This window comes from Alligator mississippiensis, chromosome 3 (assembly GCF_030867095.1).
Source record: "Alligator mississippiensis isolate rAllMis1 chromosome 3, rAllMis1, whole genome shotgun sequence".
Taxonomy (NCBI): Eukaryota; Metazoa; Chordata; order Crocodylia; family Alligatoridae; genus Alligator; species Alligator mississippiensis.
In genome coordinates, this window is record NC_081826.1 from 199,396,671 (window position 1) to 199,422,058 (window position 25,388).

Consider the following 25,388-nt stretch of genomic DNA (forward strand, 5'->3'; position numbering starts at 1 on the left):
TGTCATGGACAACCTCGCTACAAATGGCAGAAAATGAAAGAAAGCTGCAGTCATGATTCTTACATGAAAGAAATGTGGAAAAACTGTATTAATAAACACTGCCATGTCTTGCTCTTTTTTTTCCTGGTCAGACCTTTCAAAAATAAAATTGAGAAAAAACTTCACAAACTGTTTATGAGGGATGATTTTCCAGCTACCTGTTACCTTTCCCCATTAGTAAATAAGATGATACTTAACAGTAAATAAGAAACTATTTTAAACAGGGAATTAAATATGCAATCAGCAGCCACAGCGGGCAAAAGAAAGAGAAATCTATTTCTTCACCCTTGTAAAACCTTAATTTTTAAGGGTTAGCTAGTATTTGGAGTGTTAGAATGTAAACAGGTCAGTGAATGTAAGCAGAAAACAAATCTTACGTTAAATGAATCTTGTTAGTGCAAATTTTAAGTTAGATGTATTAGCAAAGGAGATAATTGGGTAAAAGAAGTTGCAAAATCTACTACTTTTCCTGTTATGTAGGAGGATTTTAATATGTAAAAGTGAGTTACATATGAAACTGAATTACATTCAAAACTGAGACGATACTGCAGCAGATAAAACCGAGTTCATTCTAACATTACCCGACACTGAAATTCACTTGCTTTGTAGTTGACATGCTTTGGTTTTAAAACTGTTAATTTATACAAGGTAACATTGTTAGCACTGGGGTGATGTAGCCAGGATAGTCCAGGGAAAATGCAAGAGGCAAGGATTTTTGAGGATATTTTTTACTCAACCAACTGTATTCAGGAGGGATAGAAATGAGCTCCTGGGTCCCACTGAATCCTTTCTCAGGTCACACAGATACCATTTTCACAGGTAATATTATAATTGATCAATTACTATCTAAATTACACACAGTAATCACTCTATTAAAACTAAATTGAGATTGCAATTCTCCATGATATGAAAATGTAACCTGACTGCATCCTCAGTTATATACACATTGGACACATGTAGAACCTTCAACCTGAAGTTGTTCTGTGCATCCACTGCACAGCCAATACTGCTATATATAAGTGAGAAGTAGTGGTCCCAGGAAACTGTTTTCCTTTGCCAGGCTATGTGGGTCACCATACCAGTGCAGGTGGCTTACTCACTGGCCAGATGATGCCCTTACCCCCAGCATTTCTCAGGCATGGATTTCCACAGAATTCATATACATGTCACATATGCTCCAATATACAGCCTTGCTCTGCCCATCTCAGTGCACTTAACATTAGTAATATTATCTATATTTCCTAGTTCTTATGTAGTACTATTCATCAACAGTTCCTCAAAGAACTGTGCAAAGAATAAAAGCGTCTGGTACTTCATCTTTTGAAAATTTTATTACAGCAACTTATATTTCATCATTAGAATCTGCAGATGCAAACTGTTACCTGTTTGGATGAGCAATAAATAAATACTTCAGGGGGACAGCAATTCTCAACTATTAACTGCAAATGCTTGAGGGTGGGGGTGGTCATTATTCTGGATGTTTCTGTATTTATTATAGCTGCACCGATAAAGATTTTTTTTTTTGGACGATACCAACAGCCGATTATTAACCAGCCATATTGACCAACACTGATCCGATACCTGATCAGCTTGGTAAGTCTATAGGGGGGAAGGGGTGCAGGGGTGGGGGGGGGAGGAGATCGAAGCCCCCACAGCGAGAGAGGGAGTGGGGCAGGTGCTACCCAGCCAGGGTGGGGTATGGGAAGGAGCTGCAGGGTAGATACAGGGAATTTTGGGGTGTCTTTAGCCCACCCTGTAGCACCCATCCCAGCACTGCCCCTGCAAGCCTACCCCAAACACAGCCCCGATCCAACCGGCCCACTGAGAAGAGGCTGGCACAGCCCCTGAGTCTGAGCCCACAGCAGGCAGCCTGTCCTTGCCCCACACACAAATCCAGGTGGCACGTGGCCCCCATGCCTCCCCCGAGAGTGCACGCAGCAGTGGGGAGTTGCCTCTATTCTCCCCCACCCCGGGGTGAGCTGCCTGTCGTTCCGTCCCACACCTCATCCCAGGTCAAAATCTAATTTACTTTCCATTGGTAATCATGGTCTAAAAGAAAACTGAATAGGATCTGAATAGGAACTTGAAAAAGTGAAGGTATTTTCTAATCTACATGGAGAAAAAGATCATGCTCTAAAAGGATGTATAAGAAAATTTAGCTTGTTTTTTGCTAGTTTCATTCTTGTAACAGCTGAGCCATTTTGAAATAAGAATTAAAAAAGAATCAGTCTAAGGCAAACCCCAGCGGGAAAATACAGCTTGAATGGTTAAAATTTGCTAAAGTTATAAGCAAGATGCAAGTAAAAACCAGAATGTGTTGGGCAACCTTATGAATAGACAGGATTAGGAGCCAACACCAATGGAAAACTAAACTAAGTTTGAATGAATAAAAAGACTTACTAGACTAAAATTACCTTTCAAGATCCTAAAGTCATGAACCTGGTTCTGCCTAACACTGATGTCTGTTCTGAAAGGGGAAATATTATTATTCTTTGTAATGTTACCATTTTTTCCTGCAGTCTAACCTGCTGTTTATATTCCAGTTGGAACAATGGAGCCTTTAAATTCAGCCCTTCAGTCTGCTCACCAGATGAACCTAAGACTTCTTGCACTCCAACCAAAATCTCCATTCAGCTAACCTTAAATAACACTGCTTTCACTTCAGGAAAACTTGCAGAACAAACAGTTGCCTTAGCAACTAGTATGTGACCAGCATTATCTTTTCTGGCATAGGCACATGAAATCTCACAGAAGTGACCTAAAATTAGAACGAACGAGCTTTCTTTATGAAAATGAAGTGGTGAAAAGGTGGGAGGATTCATATCGAGCTTTCTGAGCTACTTAAAAGCTCCTAATTCTTTCTTTATTAGATTTATATGCTTCCCAAAAATGCTCAGGGCAGCTTAACAATAAAAGAGAAAAAGAATAATAGAAACAGAATAAAATATTTAAAAAGAACAAACACCCCCCCCCCCATTCCTAGAGAGAGAGAGAAAGCAAATTCAAAAGCAATCTACCCCACCATACCTGCTCCCTTGCATGTGACCAAGGAGGGCATTGTTCCCCCTACCCACCCACCCACCCATCCTCCCTAGCTTTGCTTCCCAACCCACATTCAAGGAAACAACTATTCCCCTCATATGTATTCAATCCCATTCCTACCCACTCCTACTCCCCTGCTTCACATGGAAGGGAGACCTCCTATCCACTTACTATCCCTTCTCTCAAAAGGTAGCTGTGCCTGTCACCAAAACCCATTTGTTATCCCCTTCCCTACAAGGAAAACAAATTATTGCATAAAAGCAAAAAACAGAAGCAAACCATAAAACACCCCCTCTTCTCTACATTTTTGTCCCTCACCCTTGAGAATTGCCCAGCCCAGGTTGGCCTACAGTCCCATTTAAAACCACAGCGGGCTGGGGCCTTTCCTTTCCAGTTTGGCAGGCCATGCAGTTTGCCTTATCATTCTCCCAGTCCTTTCCCCCTTTCGTGTTCAGCCACCTGGAGAAGGTGGAGGCAACAATATTAGTAGCCTGTTACTGTGGATGTTGCTTTAAACCACGTGGTACCTGGGGGCTGGCTAAGCAGCAGTCTTCTTCAGTCCCGAAAGAATTTATGATAAATTCTTTTCACAATCCAGCTTTAAAGAAAAGTTCATTTGCACTGAAAAGTCAAGTGAAATGTATTCTACAAAATATGTAAGGAAATGTATATATTTTGGAGATAAGAGTGGTATATTTTATACCTCTGTTGAAAAGCTCAGCAGCAAATAATCGTTAATTCCTAGAAAAAAGACCTGCTTTTAAAAGCACCCAAGTTTCAGGCCAGGTTGGAAGTGCAGTGATAACACGAAAATATTTCCCCAACATCAAAGGATTCCAATGGCAAAAATTCACGAACGCTAAATGTAAAACTGTATTTCACAGAACACCTAGGTACCTTTTCTACCCCAAGTGATGGAGTAGGACAAAATCCTAGCTTCAGTGAAATGTGGCAAAACTCTGGCTGTCCTTAATGGAATCAGGATTTCATCCATAGCCTTAACTCACGCACATTTTATAGAAACATCACGATGCATGATTTGTAATTCAACTCTGAGCAGCTGTTTACGCTTATCTAACAGCCACTTTGAAATAAAGTTTAAAGGCTATATTTGAAAATTAGAGGTGTTCAAAACTGCTGTGTTCATGTGTATTTTTTTCTCTTTTTCTCTGTTAAATCATTACAAACTTAGCTACCCAACCACCAGTTAACTGTTTGACATCATCAGTACATATTTGTAATACGACTGTAAACACTGGCAGATAAATCACTGCATTACAGGCTAATAGGTATAATATGGACTGAATGCATTTCTAACCAATATGTACTGGAGATTGTGTCTGCCTTTCAGATAATGCTATTTACCCATATGTCAGCAAGGCAGAGTAAACATATTCTGGAGTATGTTCAGTATCTGGAGCACAGAGAGGTAGCTAGCTGTATTAGTCTGAAGTCAGACAGAAGAACAGGCAGGGTGGTACCTTCTGAGAATAAATGGTTCACAAAGGCATAAGTTTTCATAGGCAACAGCTTGCTTTGTCAAATGCTATTAAAACAGGGTTTGGAGTGTGACGATATAATTACTTACCATCATACTCTGGAAAGTAGTCAACTAGATGGGAGTACATAATTTTCTCCTCTAGGAGATCTTTTTTATTTAAGAACAAAATGACTGAAGAGTTCTGGAACCATGGATATGTGATAATTGTCCTAAAGAGTGCTTTGCTTTCCTCCATTCGGTTCTAGAATAAAACACGAAGAGAAAGTTATGTGGTCATAAAACATGTTAGCTGTGCTCATTTTCTAAATTGAATTATTCTGTCTTATGAATTTAATTGTTGTGGGGTAGGGTTTATTGCTTCACTAACAATTTCTGTTTAAACAAATCACCCATTTTACAAAAACAAATGAATATACAATACACATTAATTTGAAAATATGGGGTGTAAATATAAAAGCTATAATAGGATCTGACAGTGTCATACCATACACATGTATGACTTGAACAGCAGTGCAAGCTCTTGATAGTGAGAAGAGAGAGAGAAACTAAATATACCAGAACAAGTTCCAAGTGCTGAATTAAGGAAGTTATCTTTTTGCTTTCATTTTTCTGCCTTTCATTTATTTAGCATTTCAACTTCAACTGCTTAACCACCTTTTGTATTGTAGTTTTCATACAATGGTAATAGAAGTTTTTAAGGGTTTGAGGTCAGCATAGGTCAATATATATAGTATTCCACATCAACTTGGTTAACCAGGATTAAAAATCCACTTCATTTTCTGCTCAGAGATTCAGACAGCAGCAGCACCACAAAAATGACACTATTCTCAACAGTTTCATCACAGAACAGGGTTTTCAAGAGCAGCAACACAAAGGATAAATCCTACTGATTTTATGATTGCTCAGTTATGCAGAGAATCCGAGTAGGCACTGAACTGCCTATCTGGAAACTCAGACAATATAGCATTGTTTTGAAGCTACGAAGCATTGTTTTAATATGCATGAAAACTAGGGACTTTTTTTACAAAAGATTACATTCTGCTGAAATTGATAGCTGACCCTTCTCATACTATTTACATGGAATTTTCCAGCCACTGTAATACTTGATTAAATGTTACAGCTGTGAACTAGGTAAGCATAAATACTGTCTACTTTAGACAGGGAAAAGAGGCATAGAAGGTGAAATCTTGGCTTCACTGGAGTCAAAGACATTGATTCCCATTGATTTAACTGGAGCTAGGATTTAATCTAGAAAGTTTAAATGACTCACTCAAGGCCACTAATCAAGCCCTTGGCAGAGTTGGGGATAGAACCAAAATCTTTTGACTGTTTAATAACTTAGACTATACTGCTTCTCAGCATTTTGACTTCATGTCACAAATCTTGCCCATCCCGATTTATAACTCACAAGAGTAACTAAATTGATATCCTTTTCACAGTTTGGCCTTCATAAAGATGGAACTGAATGATCACTTAAATCTGACATCAACAAACTACTACTTCATCTCTGAATTACGACTTTTCATCATTTAAAATTTAATCCCACTCTTAAAATTCATAACTCAATTTGGTGTTTTAAGATACAGAGCCTGGGTTGTAGGCTAACAGTATGTTCTACTTCCACAATAAATTTAAAAGTTATTAAAAACTCCCTAATGAGCAAAGTCTATAGAAAACATGGTGTTTAAATTACTTATGTGGGGTTGAGTTATCTGCTCTTGGTAGGACTCTTAAAGGGAGTTACAGCGTTTTCAGCCATCTGTCTGACAATAATGCAGAAGCTTCTCTCTGATATTCACAAGACAGTGTTACACAGACAAAATATGCCTGTTTGCATAACCTTCTGATCCTTGTTCCAAGAAAACTCCAGGAAACTATGCTCTGCAAATATGGTTATTAGACAGTGAACATGTTTTCATTTTCTTTTTGAAAGAGATGCCAAACCAGATGAAGTAGAAAAGGCACACCAACTAAGTCAACATCAACATTAATGCCTAAAACAAGTCTTGTACTAAATCTCCTGTTTATTATTTCTACATGTACAAGACTACATTACTATAAATGGTAAAATTACTAGAATAAATATACAATAAAGTACCCAAATATAAAAGATATAAAATACACACCCTGTTGTATAACATAATTTATAGCAATTAGATATTCCTGGGGCATGAAAGGTACCATACACATTTGTTTTGCTGTTACAGGCTTACACATTACTGAGACAGCTTTTGTAAATGGCTAAATGCCAGATATCTATTCAATATATTTCAGAGGTTGCCATGTTAGCCAATTAGCCTAACGCTGCTGAAGTTGTGTATGGACTACTAAATTTTTCTTTCCCATCTGACAGCATGTTACAATGAAATCTGAAACCTACTGACTGGAGGTAGATTGTCTTTTATCTCTTTCCACAAATCCAGCAAACAATTTAGGAGATGTTAAGAAAATGTTATGTCCAAATAAACAGATAATGCTTTTACCATGTTTAGAGTGAACAATATTTATTTTTCCTGGCTCAGAGTGAGGTTTGGGGAGAGAACTGGAAATTTAGTATCTATGAATTGAGTAACCCCAGAAAGGCAATGGACATCTATTGAGGTGGAAATAAAGGACTGGGTGGAAATGGGGAAGACAGGAGTTCCTTAAACTTCTCTATAGAAAGCAATGTGTGAAAAAACTCATAAGAGAAAACAAAAGAGTCAAGGTAGTGGTGTTGGCTTTACACCGAACAGACAGAGACAAGATGGATTCCAGAAGAATATGATGCACTGGACTGTTACTCTTGTTTCCATGCCTGTCCCAAGGGGGGGGGGGGGGTGTACGTGCATGTGTCTGTGTGCGCGTGTGTGACATTGTAATTATTTCTGATTACATTACTTCCCTTCAGTGGAGTCAACTTAACTTGGCCTCACAAGAGAAGCCATGAGGTTGTAGAATGGCTGAGGCCACGTGCAAAATTGTTTAAATTTATGCCACTTCCTTAGGCAAGAAGTGGAGATGAGACTTTACAGTGACTTTATGCTTGTACAAGATGGTATATGGAGACCCATCATAACAGCCTTAATCCTGCAGATTTTTCTGACCAAGAATGCTGTCTTCATTGAGGAGAGAGGAAGCAGGTTGTCATGGTTTTGACACTATTTACATTACACTAGTCACAACCATACTGAATTCCCTAACTAAGGAAAAGTATGATAGAGGCCCTTCGGAAATGTTTACACTAAGGTATAACTGAATACTGAGTAGCACTGTGCTAGAAAGGGATTCATTCTAATGGGACTGATTGAGAGCCTCAACAATTTTGAGATTAGAGAGCCAAGAAGGCAAAAGAAAATGAGATCAACAATGGAAACTACTATTGTTGGATTGTCCAGCCAGAGAATCTTTTCCACTTCACTGTATGTGTATGTTAGCCTTGTCAGAGGCTTCAGATGAAAAGTCTGTTCTCCAGAGGAATCATCTCATCACTATCTAGACTGTCAGGTGGAGCCAGGCTGAGCCTGGGTGTAATAGCCATCCTTTCCTCTAAGAAAATAATTTGTAGAGAAGTGCAGCAAGCAAACTGAACTCACCCTTTTGTCTCAAAACTGTTTGGCCATTATTGCACTTATTAGGATAGGGAAAATTGAGCCTTCTCTGGACTTCCCAAGGACTCCTGGAACTCACATGTATTGGTGGAAAATAGTAGAGTAACCCTGCTGCCTATAGGAAAAGTGTTTCAGTCAAGAGGCCTTGGTTGGCACTTCTTCTGGACCAGAATTCTCAACCTCTTTTGTTCTGTTATGTTACAGGCATAATCACAGTCAGAAACCCCCATCTTTAAAAAATGACAAGACCAAAGCATTTGCATATCATAATTATTGGATAAAATGAATAGACATCAGTGGAATAGCTACTGCCCCTTGGGGGGTGGGGTAGGACCAAGGGTAGGGGTCAGGACCAAAGACCCCCTCCTTCTAGGGCAGTGTCCATGTCACTGAGCCACCTCTCCTCTGGCTTGTTCTCCTTGTTGACCTTCCTGCTCAGTGGACCTTCAATAGGGGAGGACAGAGGAGACTTTCAGGAAAGCTCAACCTACTGCCTGATGGTGAAGGCACTGCTTTGGGAAATTGGAGATGTACATTGTAACCCATTCTGCATGAGAAGGGCCTAGATTCTGGTGCCTATACTCCCTGGTAAAGTGCTCTCTTGAGCTAAAAGGTGGGAGGAGTGTCCTCTTTTTTCCTCTGCCAAACAGTTGTTAGTCTTTGTTTTTCTACAATATTTCTGGGACTTACACAGAGTTTACCCACCTACCGGGGACAAGTAGGATGTCAAATCTGCATAAGTGGTCCAAAATGACACTTACATGGCAAATTTAGTCATGTAAGGTCTAGTTACTCATCTAAAGGTAGAGCTGGGTTTGGGCCATGCTGTACAGTATATAGGTCAAGTGTGACTGTGTGATGGCATATGGAGAGAAGGGATACGGCTTCATTCTTTGGTTATGATGGTAGTTTGATTGATGAATGCTTTCATACGCAGCCCCTTGAGGAGCAACATACTTGCACCTTTTTATTTTTAACATTTTTCTTATAACGAAGGTTTTCTGGGATTGTCCAATACTAACAATAATAAAATCTATGTTAAAACCTGCAAACAGGCAGCAACAAAAAGAACAGAAGTATTTAAAAGAATCACCACATATCTTTCACTACCTTTGCCTCTTTAAATTACTGAACCTAATTTTATGGAGCAAGTAAAGTTGGCTGCCACTAGCTTCGTGCACTAAGGCAAGAGAGCACCAGCTTTGTCCTCTCCTTTCTTTATGAGAAAAACCCCAATCTTCTTTATTTTTTTTTAAACTCCCAACGTTTACTAGTACCTTCTAAAACCACCACACAACCAAGAACTGCAATCCATCACTACAACAATAAGATTCCTTTGGCTTTTATTAAAGTAAAATACCAATATATTCTCATATAATCTTTCACCTCCTCTGGTATCTGTTTGCCAGGAGAGAGGCAGAAAGTGAAGTGGAGACCAGAGAAAACTTGAAGAAATGATGTGGATGAGATGTTACAACATACATACCAATAGAAACTGATGGACTTTCTAGAGAAATACAGGGCACATTCTTAAGTGTCATGTGCATTCTTACTGTTGTAACTGGCTATCACAAAACAATTTAACATACTTATAATGAAGAGCAAGAGCTTTTTGATTTTTTTAAAGGAGTGGACAGTAAAATATCCAACTAAAGTTCCTAAAACAAAAATTAGGGAAAGAATTAATTTCTTTCCAGTCGTTATTAGCGCATACAGGATCCTGATTTAGCAAAAAAACTTTAGCATACTACTTACTTTAAGCACATGGGACTACTGCTCTGCTAAATGTTAGAGGCATGCTTAAGTGCCTTGTTGAATGAGGCCTAAATAATTCTTGTGAACTATCCTATTAACAACAAAGTGAAAAAAAATCATCATGCATGCTTTCCCATTTACAGCTTCCATACAGTAATATTTTCCTGCACCTCTGAGGCCTTGGTGTTTTGAGAATGAGATAACAACGTACTCACTGAGATCTACCCATTGTAAAAACAATAATTATATTTTATGTTTTACCTCTGAAGCCAGATATTTTTATTAAACAAAAATATCTGGACCCATTATACATTATAGCAGTGGTTACCACCTGGGGGGCCCAATTTAAGATCACATCCCACAGAAATGCAATCATCATGGATGGGCTCAGGCTGGAAGTCAGGTTGTAAGTATGAAGATGGGGCTGTGGTTCATAAAGGATTGGGAACCACTAAGCTGTAGCTTTATACAGAAATTAGTCTTGAATAAGACTGACTTTTGTTAATTAGTGGAAGGTAAAAGTGTGGCTCTGAAATGAGAGCAGTTAATCTTACTCTTAGTTCATCCTGTACTTTGGGGTCTTGATGACTTGGAACCGCTTCTTTCTGATAGCGGAGATCAGAATACTCAAAACAACTGTGTCCTTAGATGGAAAGGATGACAAGATCTTTGCAGTGAACTGCCCACAACTCTAAGCATTTTCCTGTTTTTTGCTCATTCTAAACAGAGCAATTCTCTTGCCCCTCCCACTTATCTATTCATTTAAAAAGATAAACAGAAGGAAATTTAAGGGTGATGGCAAGCCAGATTTTAATGCTTTGTCGCTTAGAGATACTTGTCCTAAAGATCTTTTAAACCAGGGACCCAGAAAAAATGCTCTTGGTACTGAGACACGAATGAGATGAGTATGCATTTTAGTTTGCTTTAGTGCTACCATACCATGCAGCTTTTTAACTGGTATAAGCAGTGGCAACGCGTAGGGGGTGCACGGGGATGCATGTGCACTCCCTGACAGCGCTGGTGCACCCCCTGTCAGGCCGCATTCCCTGTTTAGGCAATGGGCAAGGGGGCAGGCAGGAGCACCAGTGTCCCTCCTGCGAGCGCTGGCCGGGGACCAGAGTGAGATCGGCCATGGGGAGACACCTCCCCCCCCAACCCCGGGTCACTGACTGGGTGTCAGGGGCAGCACATGCCCCCCCTGACTCAAGAGGCACCAGTCGCCCAAGGGTATAAGTTTTACCAAGGTTGTGGTATACTTTTTAAAACAACTTTTTAAACCAACAATTATGATGGCTGTACTAGATTCTATAGTCTTGGACAGCTTTATTGCAACCACATATTAAGCATAACTTTTTTATACTGTTTATATTTTATGCTTAGTTTTTATACTTAATTACATTTAAAATAACAGATTATCTTTTATAGCTTATTTGTACTTAAAACTTTTCCACTGAAATTAAGTCTTTTTACTTTGCTATTACATGCCTCTTTTTATTACAAAGAAACTATTATGCTATGAGTCAATTAGGTTATCTTCTATATATAACTGTTAAATACCAACACACACAGAATGCTTTTTTTCTCAGCTGTGGTCAAATCTAAACTTTCAATCTGAGTTATCCGTATTTTTTTAAAAGCCCTAATTTCTATAGATAATAAGAGTATACTTGCTTCTTAATATATTTTTAAAAATCCTACACTTTATTTTTAATGTGAAAAAACTAATTTTTATGTAAAAATTAAGTGTATGGTTACATATTTTTACTTTTTGTCATTTATTACAGATATTAATATATTAAGTCAGGAATTCCAGAAATAAATCTTATTAATGGTTTAATTTGAAGTAATTAGGTTTGAATGATTAATTATTATTTAGCTGTTATGAGCCAAGTCATAATTCACCTTACAAGGCGGTAGAAAGATTAAAAGCAATTTAAAGCCACAAGCCTGAAAACTTGTAAGCAAGGGAGGAAAAAAAGAACACTTTCCCAATTAGGAACCTATTATTTCCAACAGGGAAGAATTTGGCTTTTTTAGTCAATTAAATCAGCACAATATTTATTCACAGCAACACAGACTTGGCAGCGAGAGAAGATTCATTTAACAGTTATACTAAATGTCCCTGTGACTGTCTCGAGTGGCATCTAGTGGACAAATTATGTTACACAGGAAAAATCAATTTTAAGTTACACAAACCTACAAGAAAAAAGCTTTACATTCAAAAGATAGTTGGAATAAAATTAAACTACACAGTCAGTCCAATAAAAACTATCACCTGAATAAATTCTTGTCTCACATAATTCCGGGACCATCATGGCTACAACATCACCGTAACACAATAATAATAATAATAAAAAAAAAGCTGAAGTGTAGTTGATTTCAATAGCTAACATGAAACACTGTTTGGGGCTGGGGAAATCTTTTACCTGAGGTATGATTTCACTAAAAAAAACCCCAAAAATGGTTCATCAAAGATTTATGGGGAATCTGAATTGTGCACACAATCATGGAGGCTGGTCACCAGTAAACTGGAACTATAGCTATTGCAGGAGCTTCCTGCATCAAATTTTAACACAACAAAGTAAGAAAGAAATAGAATTAAGATCTTACTTACATTAAGGGACAAATAAAGCATAACAGATGAATTTGTTAACTATTCCTACAGATCAGAACTAGTAAGCTTGGGCCATGGAGTGATGCTACATTTGTAGTACAAAAAGATGCTGCTGCTTCTGGGTGTTGAGGACCACTGTTGTTGCCCTGATGGCAGCTGCAGCAGGGATTGCTTCAGCCACTGCAGCAACAAGGACTACTGCTGTTCCCAGGTGACAGGCACTGGTCCTGCCCGTCAGTGACAGCCTACTTGGCCGTGTCTCTTCCCAGGTTGGGGAGAGGGCAGGCTGTCAGAGGGATGGGCTCACTGACAAGATCTCCTCTGGTAGGAAGGGAGGAGCGTAATGAGCAGAGGAGCAGCTCATCCCCTATCGAGCCCTAGCTGGAAAGCATGCCTTTTCAGCGATTTTGTAGTGCTTCAGCCAGGGGACTTGCAGTATACATGACCCTCAGTACTGTAGTTTTGTAGTGCTACAAAGTGCTGCAGCACTTGTCGCACTACAAATGCATGTCTGTTTGTGGCTTTCCTAGGGCCTTTAAGACAATAGAGAGTGGCCTCAAACCAAAGTAGTCTTGTATACAACGTAACAATCTTTGCTGTTTGGCTGATTACCTTGATTAAGAGAGTTTTGAAAGGAAAACCAGACTTTCGTTATTACGAAAGGGTAAGTGGGTTGGAATGTATTTCGTATTTAGGAATATATTTTGTATGACACAGAAGGTGCAACTGAGTCAAGAGTCCTGATGGATGGAAATCCAAACTTAATTCTTAGCAGCTCACTTTCTTAAAAGGGATTTCCCTCAGTTATTTAAGAGGTTGCACTGATCAGCTTCACAGAAAAATAATCAAACAACTTGCAGCTGTTAAATTTTGCCTGTGCTGTGAAAGATAAACTCACAAGTTCATTGCTGTAACTAAGCAACAAAGGCAGAAGACAGGGTTCTTGCATTTGATGCTATTATGAGTATTGTGATGAGCAGCTCAAATCCAGAAAGATAATGTACCTCAAGCACACATAAAGCTCAGGAAAGATCCCTTTATTTTGTTTGCTTATATGGTGTCTTTCTACAAAGCATCCATTTAAGAAAGAGCATCTGGCAATAGGACAGTGAGAGAAAACTGAAAGGGTGCTCCCTGCAATTAATAGATGTATTTTAAAATTATATCCAAAAAGAAAGTAAACTTAGGAATATAAAGTTGCTACAATTTAATATACAGTGAACTCTAAAATCTAGTCCTCAGCCAGTAAGGCAAACAGGCTAACACACAGTTCAAATTCATTAAACTGTACTCTAAAATTCAGTAGTCTAACGTATATCATGTAAATACTATGGATGGACAAATTATTTCTGTAAAAATGTTTTGATATAAATGGCTACTCCAATAAGTGGATTTTTTTTCCAGAAACCCCCCCCCCTCCATTTTAATGAAAAATATTTTTTGAGAAAGAACCACAAGCTTTTGGCAAAATATCTTTCTTGATTTTTTTTCACAGAAGACCAACTACAGAGTGCAACTAAGTAACTGTTTTTATGAAACATGTTTCCACCGGAAAAAGGAAAGAGACCACTAAACTGTCAGCATCACAGACTCTCTGCCGACATCAGCGCTACCTGTCAATATTTCTGGCAGCATCTGCTAAAGGGCCAGCAATCAGTGGCTAAACAACACGCTTTTTTTTTTTTTTTTAACCAGTCCCTCCATGTCAAGAATGGGGAACAGTATGGGGCTTCCGTGCATGTGCACCACCTTCCAATTGTACTCTCAAGGATTAATGGGCCTAGCTCTTCTCCTTGGTATTTCACTCACAAAATGTTTTGTGTGCATAACTAGAAATGAGGATGTGTGTGTATTAAAATAGATGAATAGGTAAAACATTTACTAGTGGCTTGAAAAATGAGTATTTTATGGGTGGTTTTTCTCCTTTCCAAATAAACATTTTAGTTTTGTGGGAGATAATCTCCCCAGAAAAATACCATTAATAAATTATGAGGACTAGGCAAGACTACACTCTTAATGAGAAGCACAAAATGTCAGGAGACAGGTAAACATTGTGTTGTGAATAAGCAATAAGTTGGTCCAGAGGTCAAAATTAGTGCTTTGGATCATAGCTTCTGTCTACAGCGTAAGTATTTGGACCTAAAAGTACAATGACTTCGATTCATTTCATATTTTTGGCATCTATCAAAATGAAAATATATTAATTTCTCATCAGTAACAGTACAAAATCATATAACTAATCCTACTAATACTGAGAACCAATCCCATTTTAAAAATGTAATCTTCAGATTTGTAAATACACGCACACACATCTTAGACTACTTTCCAGGCTATTATATGGTTACTGAGCTAAATCAATTATGCTAAATAACCCAAGCAAGGTCAACCCATCCTCAATAGACAACCTAAAAGGATACGGTTCTGTACCACCTTCTCATGAAAAACTGAATAAAACCCATGCCTTAGCACAGTTCCCTTATTCATTATTTGTAGAACACTAATATTTCACAGAAAACACCTTGTCAAAACTCCTTCAGACACTTAATCAAACCTGTCAGATCATAGACTCGAACCTGACTAACACAGCCACTCTTCCTGGCCTGCTGCAATACTTATGCTGCTCAAAGCTGTCCTGAAGCTTCCATCAGGGCCTAGCCCCATTGGCACTGGAGCGGCCACCTGGAGTCAGCTGACCCTCCAGTTCTCCCCATATAAACTCCTGACCCAGAACAACAAGTGCCTGGGCAACAGGGCTCAGCCTAATCTCAGGCTGTCTTGCTGTTCTCTCTGGGTTTTGTTCCTAGACCCTGCTCTCAGAGTGACCTCCTGGATTTCTTACCCAGCCTGTACCTGGATCTGCTCACCTTGGTCATCACCTTAACCCCAAGTGGCCCCAGACTTGGCCACCCACGACCCAGCATGACAATCCTAAAACTTCTACTGCCTGCATTTAATCTATCTGTAACAGTCATCTGTAAACCCTGGTTATTTAGGAGACTCAATCCCAGTAAGTATTAATGGGGGTCCCCTGAATGGACATGGAAAGACAAGTCATTGCAAAGTTCTTCCAAACCAATGGCATTTGTCTTTTGGACATATAACATACTCCATTTGAAACATATGGCCTATCGTTGCATTAATCTCCCATTGTGAACTATAAACAACAAAACGATAAAAATCCCTAGCAGTAGTGTCATGTAAATATTCAACTCCCACTAAAGAAATTATTATTCTGAATTGCAGAGCAACTAAGGCACGCAGTCAGAGATCAGAGACCCATTGTGCTAGGCATAGTGCAAACACATTACAAAATGACAGCTGCTGCTTTGAAAAGTTTACAATCTATACATAAGAAGAGAAAACAACTGGATACAACAGACAGAAGAATGAAGCATAAGAGTAATAATTTAGACAATTATGAACAGTAGGAGAAACAATAGTCACAGTACACTAGCTGCTTAACCATAGTATAGAATTTTGTAGGCATAGCAAAAGGGCACTTAGAAGTAGGGATCTGAAGCAGGACAAGAGCTCAGCTTTGTGGACGTTTCTGAGAACTCCTTCAATACATAATTGGTAGGCACTGGGAGAAGTGCAAAAGTGCTTGTTAGAAAATGTGACACATTAGCAATCAAGACTGGCTTCACAGTCAGAACAAAGCCAAAAGTTACACAGAAGAAATGACATGGAAGTGGGATCTTGGTCATGAAGGACTATGAAAGTAAAGACAAGCAGTTTAGCTGAAAAAGGTTGATGGGAAGCCAGAAGAAGGATGCGGAGGCAGGCTGTGTGTTAATGCAAGAAATAAGAAAAATAATCTTTGTAGTCACCTCTTCAACTGTTACATGAAGGGAGATATGGCATTAGTCAAGCCAAGGGAAAAAGCAGTTTACAGTAGGTGAGAGGCTAAAAGCCTCAATAAGAGCTTTACATGTACAGGAAAGAGATTTCAGAGATGTCATGCAGGAAGTCATGCAAGATTAGAGACACACTCTACTTGTGTAAGTCTAGAGTTTCTAGAACCAACCAAGGAACCAATTTTGCTGTCATCTGAAAAACACACAAAGCTCAAAAGTTCTGCACTCTCCAAGTTAATTATCATAGTTTTACACAAAACTTGGAATCTGAATTTGAACCTATGAGTGGATTATGAACTAAAACACCAATCCATTTTCTAGGGACTATAATGCAAGTTATCTGGTAGTTCTAATGAGATTAAAAATAAGCAAGAAATATATGAAAATATTAATTTCCTAATATAAATTGTATTTAGCACAATTTTTTAAAATACAACATAATTATAGCTGTAAGTGGAAATACTACTACTACTACTACTAATTATTATTATTGGGACACTGTCAGTTTAGGGACTAAAAATAAAATAATAAGATAAGGTAGATACAGAATTTAATTTGAATAGAAATTTAAAGATAGTTCATTTTAAAAATCTAGACAAGCAACTCTCTACAGGAGGCTGAAAATCACCTCACTGTGTTGAAAAGCCATATGAATAAGAGCTAGAAAAAGACACTAAACAGTCTGATTTGTTTCACTGTTTAAGGTAAGTTGATAAAAACACATAAAAAAATTCTTACAGTCCTAATAACGTCTTTAGTAATAAAAAGGCAATGACATTTTATAGGGGTAGGGGTGTAGCTTGTAGCGGTGTTGCTCTAAGGACATAAGCAGACGAGGTTCTTTGGGTAAATCTGATATCTTTTATTAGACCAACTCAAATAGCTGGACAACTTCTTTTTAGCAAGCTTTCAGGTTTAAATACCCTTCGTCAGGCTGAGGAAGCATCTGCAGTTGGTGCATGCTCCTTCCATCCAGGAAGAGCACATATCAACTGCAGATACTTCCTCAGCCTGACAAATGGTATTTAAACCAGAAAGCTTGCTAAGAAGAATTTTGCCAACCTTTTGAGTCAGTCTAATAAATGACATTTTAATGATTCTTTTATCTTTAGTATCCCTTTATAGCACAAAAAGGGAGGTCTTCATGATTTCATATATGTTAGGGCTGGAAGGGACCTCGAAGATCAAGTTCAGCTCCCTGCCCCGGGGCAAGAAGTCAGCTAGGGTCAAAGGATCCCAGCAAGATAAACATCCAAGCATTTCTTGAATGAGTCCAGAGTAGGTGCCCGCACCACTTCTGGAGCGAGTCTATTCCAGGTCTTGGGGGCTCGGCCCGTAAGGAAATTTTTTCTTATGTTCAGCCTAAAACGGTCTTGTAGGAGTTTATGACTGTTGGTCCTTGTTTTTCCTTGGGGCACTCTGGTGAACAGATGTTCTCCCAAATCCTGATGTACACAACTTATGTACTTATAAGCAGCCACCAGGTCCCCCCTGAGCCTTCGCTTTTCCAGGCTGAAGAGTCCCATGGCTCTCAGCCTCTCTTCATAAGGCCTATTCTCTTGCCCACTGATCATGTGCACGGCTCTCCTCTGGACTCTCTAAAGCAGGCTTGCCCAACATATGGCCCACGGGCCGCCATACACCCCGCCAAGCCATTTTCTAAGGCTCAAGGTGCTGTGATGGGAAACGAAAGTAAACACTTTTTACTTTCGTTCCCACCCCTTGACCCTCCCCCAGACTCTCAGCAGCTTCCTAATGGCTGCTGAAGGGCTAGGGACGGGACAAGGCTCCCACACGCACTGCATCAGCTTGATGTTGCTGACGCAATGCAGCTCTTCCCCTCCCCACTAATTTCACGGTAACCCTTCCTAACCCCGCCCCTTCCTCATTTGCATGCCGGCCCCGCCCTGCGCTGGTCCCCACAGGTCGCGTGGGATGGAGCAGGTTGTCTCAGTGGGCACAGGGGGCGGGCTTGAGGTGCATGGATGCTGGCTCGGAGGGATGCTGCGGCTGGGCCCGTGGGAGACGCTGCTGCTGCGGCTGTCGGGGCAGGAAGCCAGCGCTGCTCCTGCCTACCCTGCAGACATCGCGCTGGGGGTGGTGAGTCGCAGGCCCCAGGGAGGGAGGGAGCCCTGCTGGTCGGGCTCGGGCTGCCCCGGGGGAGAGGGAGCAGGGGGGTGTCCCTGCACATCCTGCACCCCCCTGTAGGGTCCCCACATGTCCTCCTGGCTCCTGAGCCCAGGCGCGCAGGTATGGGAGCATCCTCGAGGCTACCCAGGTGGTAGGGAGGACACAGAGGGGTCAGGTGGTGCCCCTTGACCCCTGTGCCCCCAGGCTGCGGCCGGACTGGACAGGCCCACTGGGTGATAAAAAGTTCATGATTCGGCCCCACATTCAAAAAGGTTGCACATCCCTGCTTTAAAGCTTCTCGACATCCTTCTTGAATTGTGGAGCCCAGAATTGGATGCAGTATTCCAGCTGCAGCCTCACCAAGGCCGAGTACAGCGGGAGGATGACATCCTGAGATTTACTTGAGAAGCATCTATAGATGCAAGGCAGGGTTTTGTTTGCTTTACCAGCTGCGACATCGCACTGGTGGCTCATGTTCATCTTGTGGTCAGTCATGACCCCCAAGTCTCTTTCAGCAGTGGTGCTAGCGAGTGTAGCACTGCCAAGCCTATAAATATGCTGCAGGTTTTTTTCCCCAAGGTGGAGTACCTTACATTTATCAGTACTGAACGTCAGCAGGTTTGTTTACACCCACTTACTAGGTTTATCCAAGTCAGCCTGGATCATTAGCCTGTCCTCAGGTGTGGATGCTATGCCCCGAAGTTTAGTGTCATTGGAGAACTTAGCCAGTGCACTTCTGACACCAATGTCCACATTGTTGATAAAGATGTTAAAGAGAACCGGTCCAAGGACAGAGCCTTGGGGGATGCCACTGGTCACGGAGCACCATAATGATTCGCTGCCATCGATCACTACTCTCTGGGTCTGACCTTGGAGCCAATTTCCCAGCCACCGGACTGTGGTGTAGCTGAGGCTGTAGTTGGCCAGTTTATCCATGAGAAGGTCATGGGACACCAGATCAAAGGCTTTTTTGAAGTCCAGATAGATGAGGTCAATCTCTTCTCCCTTGTCCAGGTGATATATGTCACTTGGTCATAGGAGATGAGATTGGTCAGGCAAGACCTACCCACAACAAACCCATGCAGGCTATCCCTCAGGATGTTGCCCTCAGTCAGCTTATCCAGAACAGTTATCTTGATAATTTTCTCAAGAATCTTACCAGAGATTGAGGTCAAGCTGATTGGCCTGTAATTCTCAGGATCTACTTTCTGCCCTTTCTTGATGATGGGTACTACATTGGCCTTCTTCCAGTCTTCAGGTACTTCACCTGAGCACCACGAGTTTTTGAATATTTTTGCCACTGGTTGGGCTATGACACCTGCCAGCTCCTTGAGTACCCTAGGGTGTAATCTGTCAGGATCAGCTGACTTGGTGTCCAGCCTCTCAAGGTGATCCTTTACTAAATCAACACCAATGCTGGGTATAAATACGTCCTCACCCTGGCCATCCCATGTCCAGCTAGGCAGAGCGGTCCCATTGGACTGATGAAAGATGGACATGAATTACCCATTAAGCAGGTTGGCCTTTTCCTGGGGGTCAGTTATCAGCTGTCCCGTTTGGTTCAGCAGAGGTCCAATGTTACCCTTGCTCTTTTTCTGACTCCCTACATATCTGAAAAATGACTTTTTGTTATCCTTGATATGTGAAGCCAGATGGAGCTTGGTTGCAGCCTTGGCTTTCCTGATCCGCTCCCTGTAGGTACGGACCAGTGCCGAGTACTCCTCTTTGGTGGTAATTCCAGCCTTCCATCCTTTATAAGTCTCTCTTTTGAGGTGTAAGAGTTCCTCAAGTTCCCTGCTGAGCCAAGGGGGTTGCTAAGCCCTTTTGCTACCCTTCCTCCAAGATGGGATGGCCATCCTTTGTGCTGTCAGGATCGCTCCCTTGAAGAGCAACCACTCCTCTTGGATTCCTCTTCCTGTCGAGTCATGGTCCCTTAGGGCCTCGAAAATGAGCCTCCTGAGCTTGTCAAAGTCAGCTTTCCTGAAATCAAGGATTTCTGTATCGCTGACTGACTTGCCAGCCTTGCGATGGATAGTAAAGGTGATCAGCTCGTGGTCACTATCACCCAGCTTTCCATCGATTCTTCGGTCACTGACTATATCATCCCCTTTGGCCAGTACCAGGTCCAGCAACTATTTACCTCGTGTCAGTCCATAGACTTTTTCAGCCAGTTAGAGCTTGTCCACACACGTGAGGAAGCTTTGCGACCGATCAGAGTGCTTGAGTGCTCTTCCCATGAGATGTCCAGGTAGTTAAAGTCTCCCATGACAACCATGCACCGAGAGTGTGCAGCCTCAGCCAGTTCCCTGGTGAATTCCTGGTTCAGCTTTTGTTTCTGGTTAGGAGGTTTGTAGTAGACTCCTACTATGATGTCCCCTGTGCCATGTTCCTCACTTATTTTAACCTAGAGAGACTCCAGTCGTTCTTCCTGGGTGCCAATGTCAATTTGGAGGGATGTGTAGCTGTCCTTGACATAGAGAGCTACACCCCCACCCCTTTTATCTACACAATCTTGCCTGTACAGGGTATAGCCACCTATAACTGTGGCCCAGTCATAGGTGGAGTCCCACCAGGTCTCCATTATCCCTATAGGGTTGTAGTCATTCTTGTTTAGCAGGAGGACCAATTCCTCCTGTTTATTCCCCAAGCTCCTGGCATTGGTGTACAGGCAGGTAAATGTCCCATTGGGGGCCCCTGCCTTCCCTACAGGTTGTTCCAGGGCTAGGGTAGGGGTGGGTTCCCTTAAGTGCCTTAGCCTGCTGGATTTACAAGGGTTATCCAGTGGGCTTGCAGTGGCGATAATCCCCACAACCCCTGGTGGATTTAGTTTAAAGCCCCGTTGAGCAGGTCAGCCAGTCTGGCTGAGAAGAGCCTCCTCCCCAGCGGAGTGAGGTGGAGGCCATCTCTCCCCAGTAGACCACTGCCTCTCTCACCAAAGAGCGGACTGTGATCGTGGAAGCTGAAGCCTTCACGATGACACCAGCAGCACAGTTTTGGTTGACTACCTCAACCCGTCTCTCCCTCCTCAGCCCATGACCTCTCCGCTATGTCCCAGATGCGGGCCCCTGGGAAGTAGCAGACCTCCCAGGCTAGGGGCTTGGGGCAGCAGATTGCCCCTTCAGTCCCCCTCAGGAGGGAGCCTCCCACGATGACCACTCTGCATTTTGTCTTAGGGAGAGTAGGGGTGGGTGATCGTCCCAAGTCTGCAGGAGCTGGCAGCTCTGCAGGCTCCACTAGGGCTGCAAGAGGTTCGTACCTGTTGCAAAGCTCCAGAGGGGAGGAGACCTTGGTGCGGCGGGCCTTGGGGCTCTTGGTCACCTTGGTGCAACCTCCTGGCTGGACAGTATGGGAGATCCCCAAGTCCTCCCTTGTCCTGGGAGGTGACCTTGGTCTACCCTCTGCCTCCAAGAGGTGAAAGGCCTGGCAGTAGGAGTCTATCTCCTGCTCACCATCCTTGATGGCACGCAGTCTCTGAACTGTGGCCTGGAGCTCCTCTATCTGGCTCCTCAGAGACTCCAAAGTGGAGCAAACCTCACCAGGGGAGGTGGCCATGCACCCGGTCCCATGAGCCTGGAAATGTGCCAGGCAACCCCTGCAGCCAAGAGACAGGGGCTCTGTCTGTGCAGTGCCTGGAACCATGGGTTCTTCTGGGTGGAGGCCTCTGAGGTGCCATAGGGGAATGCCGCAGACTCCGACGGGACTCTTGGGGTGCAGTGTGTGCCAATCTGCATCGTGCTGCTGGTAGCCTGGCTACTGATGGGACTACCTTCCCTAGGGTGCACTGGCAGGGCCTCGGGCCCTCCCGCTCACCTGCCTGCGCAAACTCCCACGCTAAACTCGAGCACTGGGCCCAGAAGCGCACCTGTTTGCACGTCCTGTTCGCGAGGCTCTGGTCACATGGCTCCCTGGGGGGCTGGGAGAAGTAGGAGCTGGGGGTGGGGGGGCGTGACCCTCCTCAGCTCCACTCAGCTGCCTCCCTGCTGGGCTATGATAAATAATACAAAATATATTTTTCCTGCGCTTATATGAATACCTGAATTTCTATACTGCTTCACCTTAGCATTAGTGGAATTACTTATCAGAAGCTAAGATGGTGAAGATGGCATGAATGACACAGCCAGGAGTAATCTGGATCGGGTCATGAGTGACTATAGGGATCTGGAGGCTGGGCTGAAGGGGTCAGGGGTGCAGGTAGTCTTCCTCTGTGCTCCTGGTTGCAGGCCACAGACCTAGGAGGGAAGGATGAGTTGAAGAAGTGAACTGACGACCCTGGCCCTGGTCCTACTGAGAGGGCTTCAGTTTCTTCAACCACAGTGCACACTTCAGGGAGAGAGGGCTCCTGGGAAACGATGGCATCCACCTCATGTGGCGGGGTAAATCCCTATTCTCGGCCAGGATGGCCAATCTTTTAGGTAGGGCTTTATATTAAGATTGCTGGGGGATGGGGAAACACTGACTGGAGCATGGCTGGGGACTGGCATACAAGAAAGCTCCAAAGTTGTGGATATTAAGGCAGCCACTCTTCCAAGAGCTAAGGGAATGGTTCTCCCTCCCTCAGCATGACAGGAAATCAAGGGTCTCGACTGAAGGACTCAGGTGCCTGTACACTAATGTCACAAGCTTAGGGAACAAGTAGGAGCAGCTACCCTCCTACTCTCCAGTGGGCATTATGATTTAGTAGGGATTACAGAGACCTGGTGGGACTCCTCATATGATTGGAATGTAGCCACAGAGGGCTACACCCTGCACAGAAGGGACCAAGTAGGGAAGAAAAGTGAAGGTGTAGCTCTCTATGTGAGGGAGCCTCCGAGGCTGACATCAGCTCCAAAGAAGAGTGGCTTGAAACCCTCTGGGTCAAACTATGGGAGCGGGGGGCACAGTGAGAGAGGATTTCGAGGCACTAATTGTTGGTGTATATTACAGACCACCAAACCAAAGGGAGGAGCTCAATCTGGAGTTCTCTCAAGAACCGGCAGAGGCCACGTGTGCATGGGACCTGGTTGTCATGGGTAACTTCAATTACCCAGACATCTTTTGGGAGGAACACTCGTCTAAGTCGGATCAGTTGCTTCCTGACCTGTACTGAAGAGCTCTACCTGACTCTACCTAGACTTGGTCTTGGCCAAAGGAGACGATCTGGCAAATGACTTGAATATAGAGGGTAGCCTGGGTGACAGCGACCACAAAACCATCACGTTCACTGTCCATCACAAGGCAGGCACATCAGTTAGCAGGGCTGTAGTTTTGGACTTCAAAAAAGTGAGTTTCAACAGGCTCAGGTCAATAGTACGGGGAGCACTGCGGGACCAAGGACTGAAGGTGAAAGGAGTTCCTCAAGGTCATGATCCTCAAAGCACAAAAGAAGTCCATTCCCATGCAGAGCAAAGGTAGCAGAAGGGCTGGTAAGCCCTCTTGGCTTAATAGGGATATCACGGTCCTCTTGAAAAAGAAGAAAGAGGCATACAAACAATGGAAGCTTGGGGCAATCCTTGAGGAGAACTAGACAAGAATGGCACGCACTTGTAGGGAGAAGACTAGAAAGGCTAAGGAGGCGACTGAATTTAAACTAGCAAAAGAAATCAAGGACAATAAGAAGGCCTTCTTTAGGTATGTAGGGAACAGGAGGAAACCAAATGGAAGCATGGGGCCATTGCTTAACAACTCAGGACAGCTGGTTACTGACACTCAGGAGAAAACCAAATTCCTGAATGATTACTTTGCTTTGGTATTTCACTGGACTAAAGGAGAAAATCATATTATATACGGTTCAGAATGGGCATGGCGGGAATGATTGCCTTACTGTTGACATTGAGCTGGTGAGTAATTAGTTATAAACGTCTAACTTTTCTAAGTCAGCAGGACCAGATGAACTTCATTTAAGAGTGCTGAAGGAGCTGACCAAAGTCATTGTGGGACCTCTGGTGAAACTCTTCCAAAACTCGTGGCACTCTGGGGAGGGCTCTGAAGACTGGAAGAGGGCCAATGTTGTACCCATCTTCAAGAAGGGGAGGAGAGAGAACCTGGCAACTATAGGCCAATTAATCTAACGTCTATCCCAGGGAAAATCCTGGAAAAATTTATCAAGGAGTCTATGTGCAATATGCTTGCAGAAGGTAGGATTCTGAATTACAGCCAGCATGGCTTCATCGTGGGCAGGTCTTGTCTCACCAACCTCATTTCCTTTTATGACCAAGTAACACACCAACTGGACAAGAAAGAGGAGGTTGACACTGTATACCTAGACTTCCAAAAGGCCTTTGATCTGGTATCCCCCTATATTCTCATGGGAAAATTGGAAGACTGTGAACTTAACTGCTCAGCAGTTAGGTGGGTGTGAAGCTGGCTGCCAGGTAGGACTCAGAGAGTTCTAATGAATGGATCTGTGTCGTCCTGGTGAGAAGTGGCCAGTGGTGTCCCTCAGTGGCCTGTGCTTGGTCCAGTACTTTTCAACATTTTTATCAATGATTTGGATGTAGGGGTGAAGAGCTCACTGGCCAAGTTAGCAGACAACACCAAGTTATGGGGAAGCGTGGTCATGCTTGAAAATAGGCTGCAGAAACAGGCAGACCTAGACAGGCTGGCAAATGGGGAGGATTGGAACCAGATGAAGTTCAACATTGAAAAGTGTAAAGTGCTCCATCTGGGGACGAACAATCCCCAACATACTTAAAGGCTTGGTGGTACCAAACTGATTTACACCATGACTGAAAGGGACCTAGGGGTAATAACAGACCATAGTATGAACATGAGCCATCAGTGAGATGCTGTAGTCAGCAGCATGGGCTACTGGTGCTGCCTTAGTCAGGGGAGGCATGTGCCCCCCTGCAACCAGTCCCGCCGACTGCGGGAGGGGGAGGGGG

At 42.7% G+C, this 25,388-nt stretch overlaps 1 protein-coding gene across 1 annotated transcript in view; it reads right to left on the bottom strand.

Moving 5' to 3' along the window:
• The window catches only part of LOC102565550 (guanine nucleotide-binding protein G(q) subunit alpha), a 211,821-nt gene that overhangs the window by 5,214 nt on the left and 181,219 nt on the right, over positions 1–25,388 (bottom strand). The window contains exon 6 of the mRNA XM_059724805.1: positions 4,670–4,823. Coding sequence (XP_059580788.1) covers positions 4,670–4,823 — 154 coding nt within the window. The remainder of the gene's footprint in view (positions 1–4,669; positions 4,824–25,388) is intronic.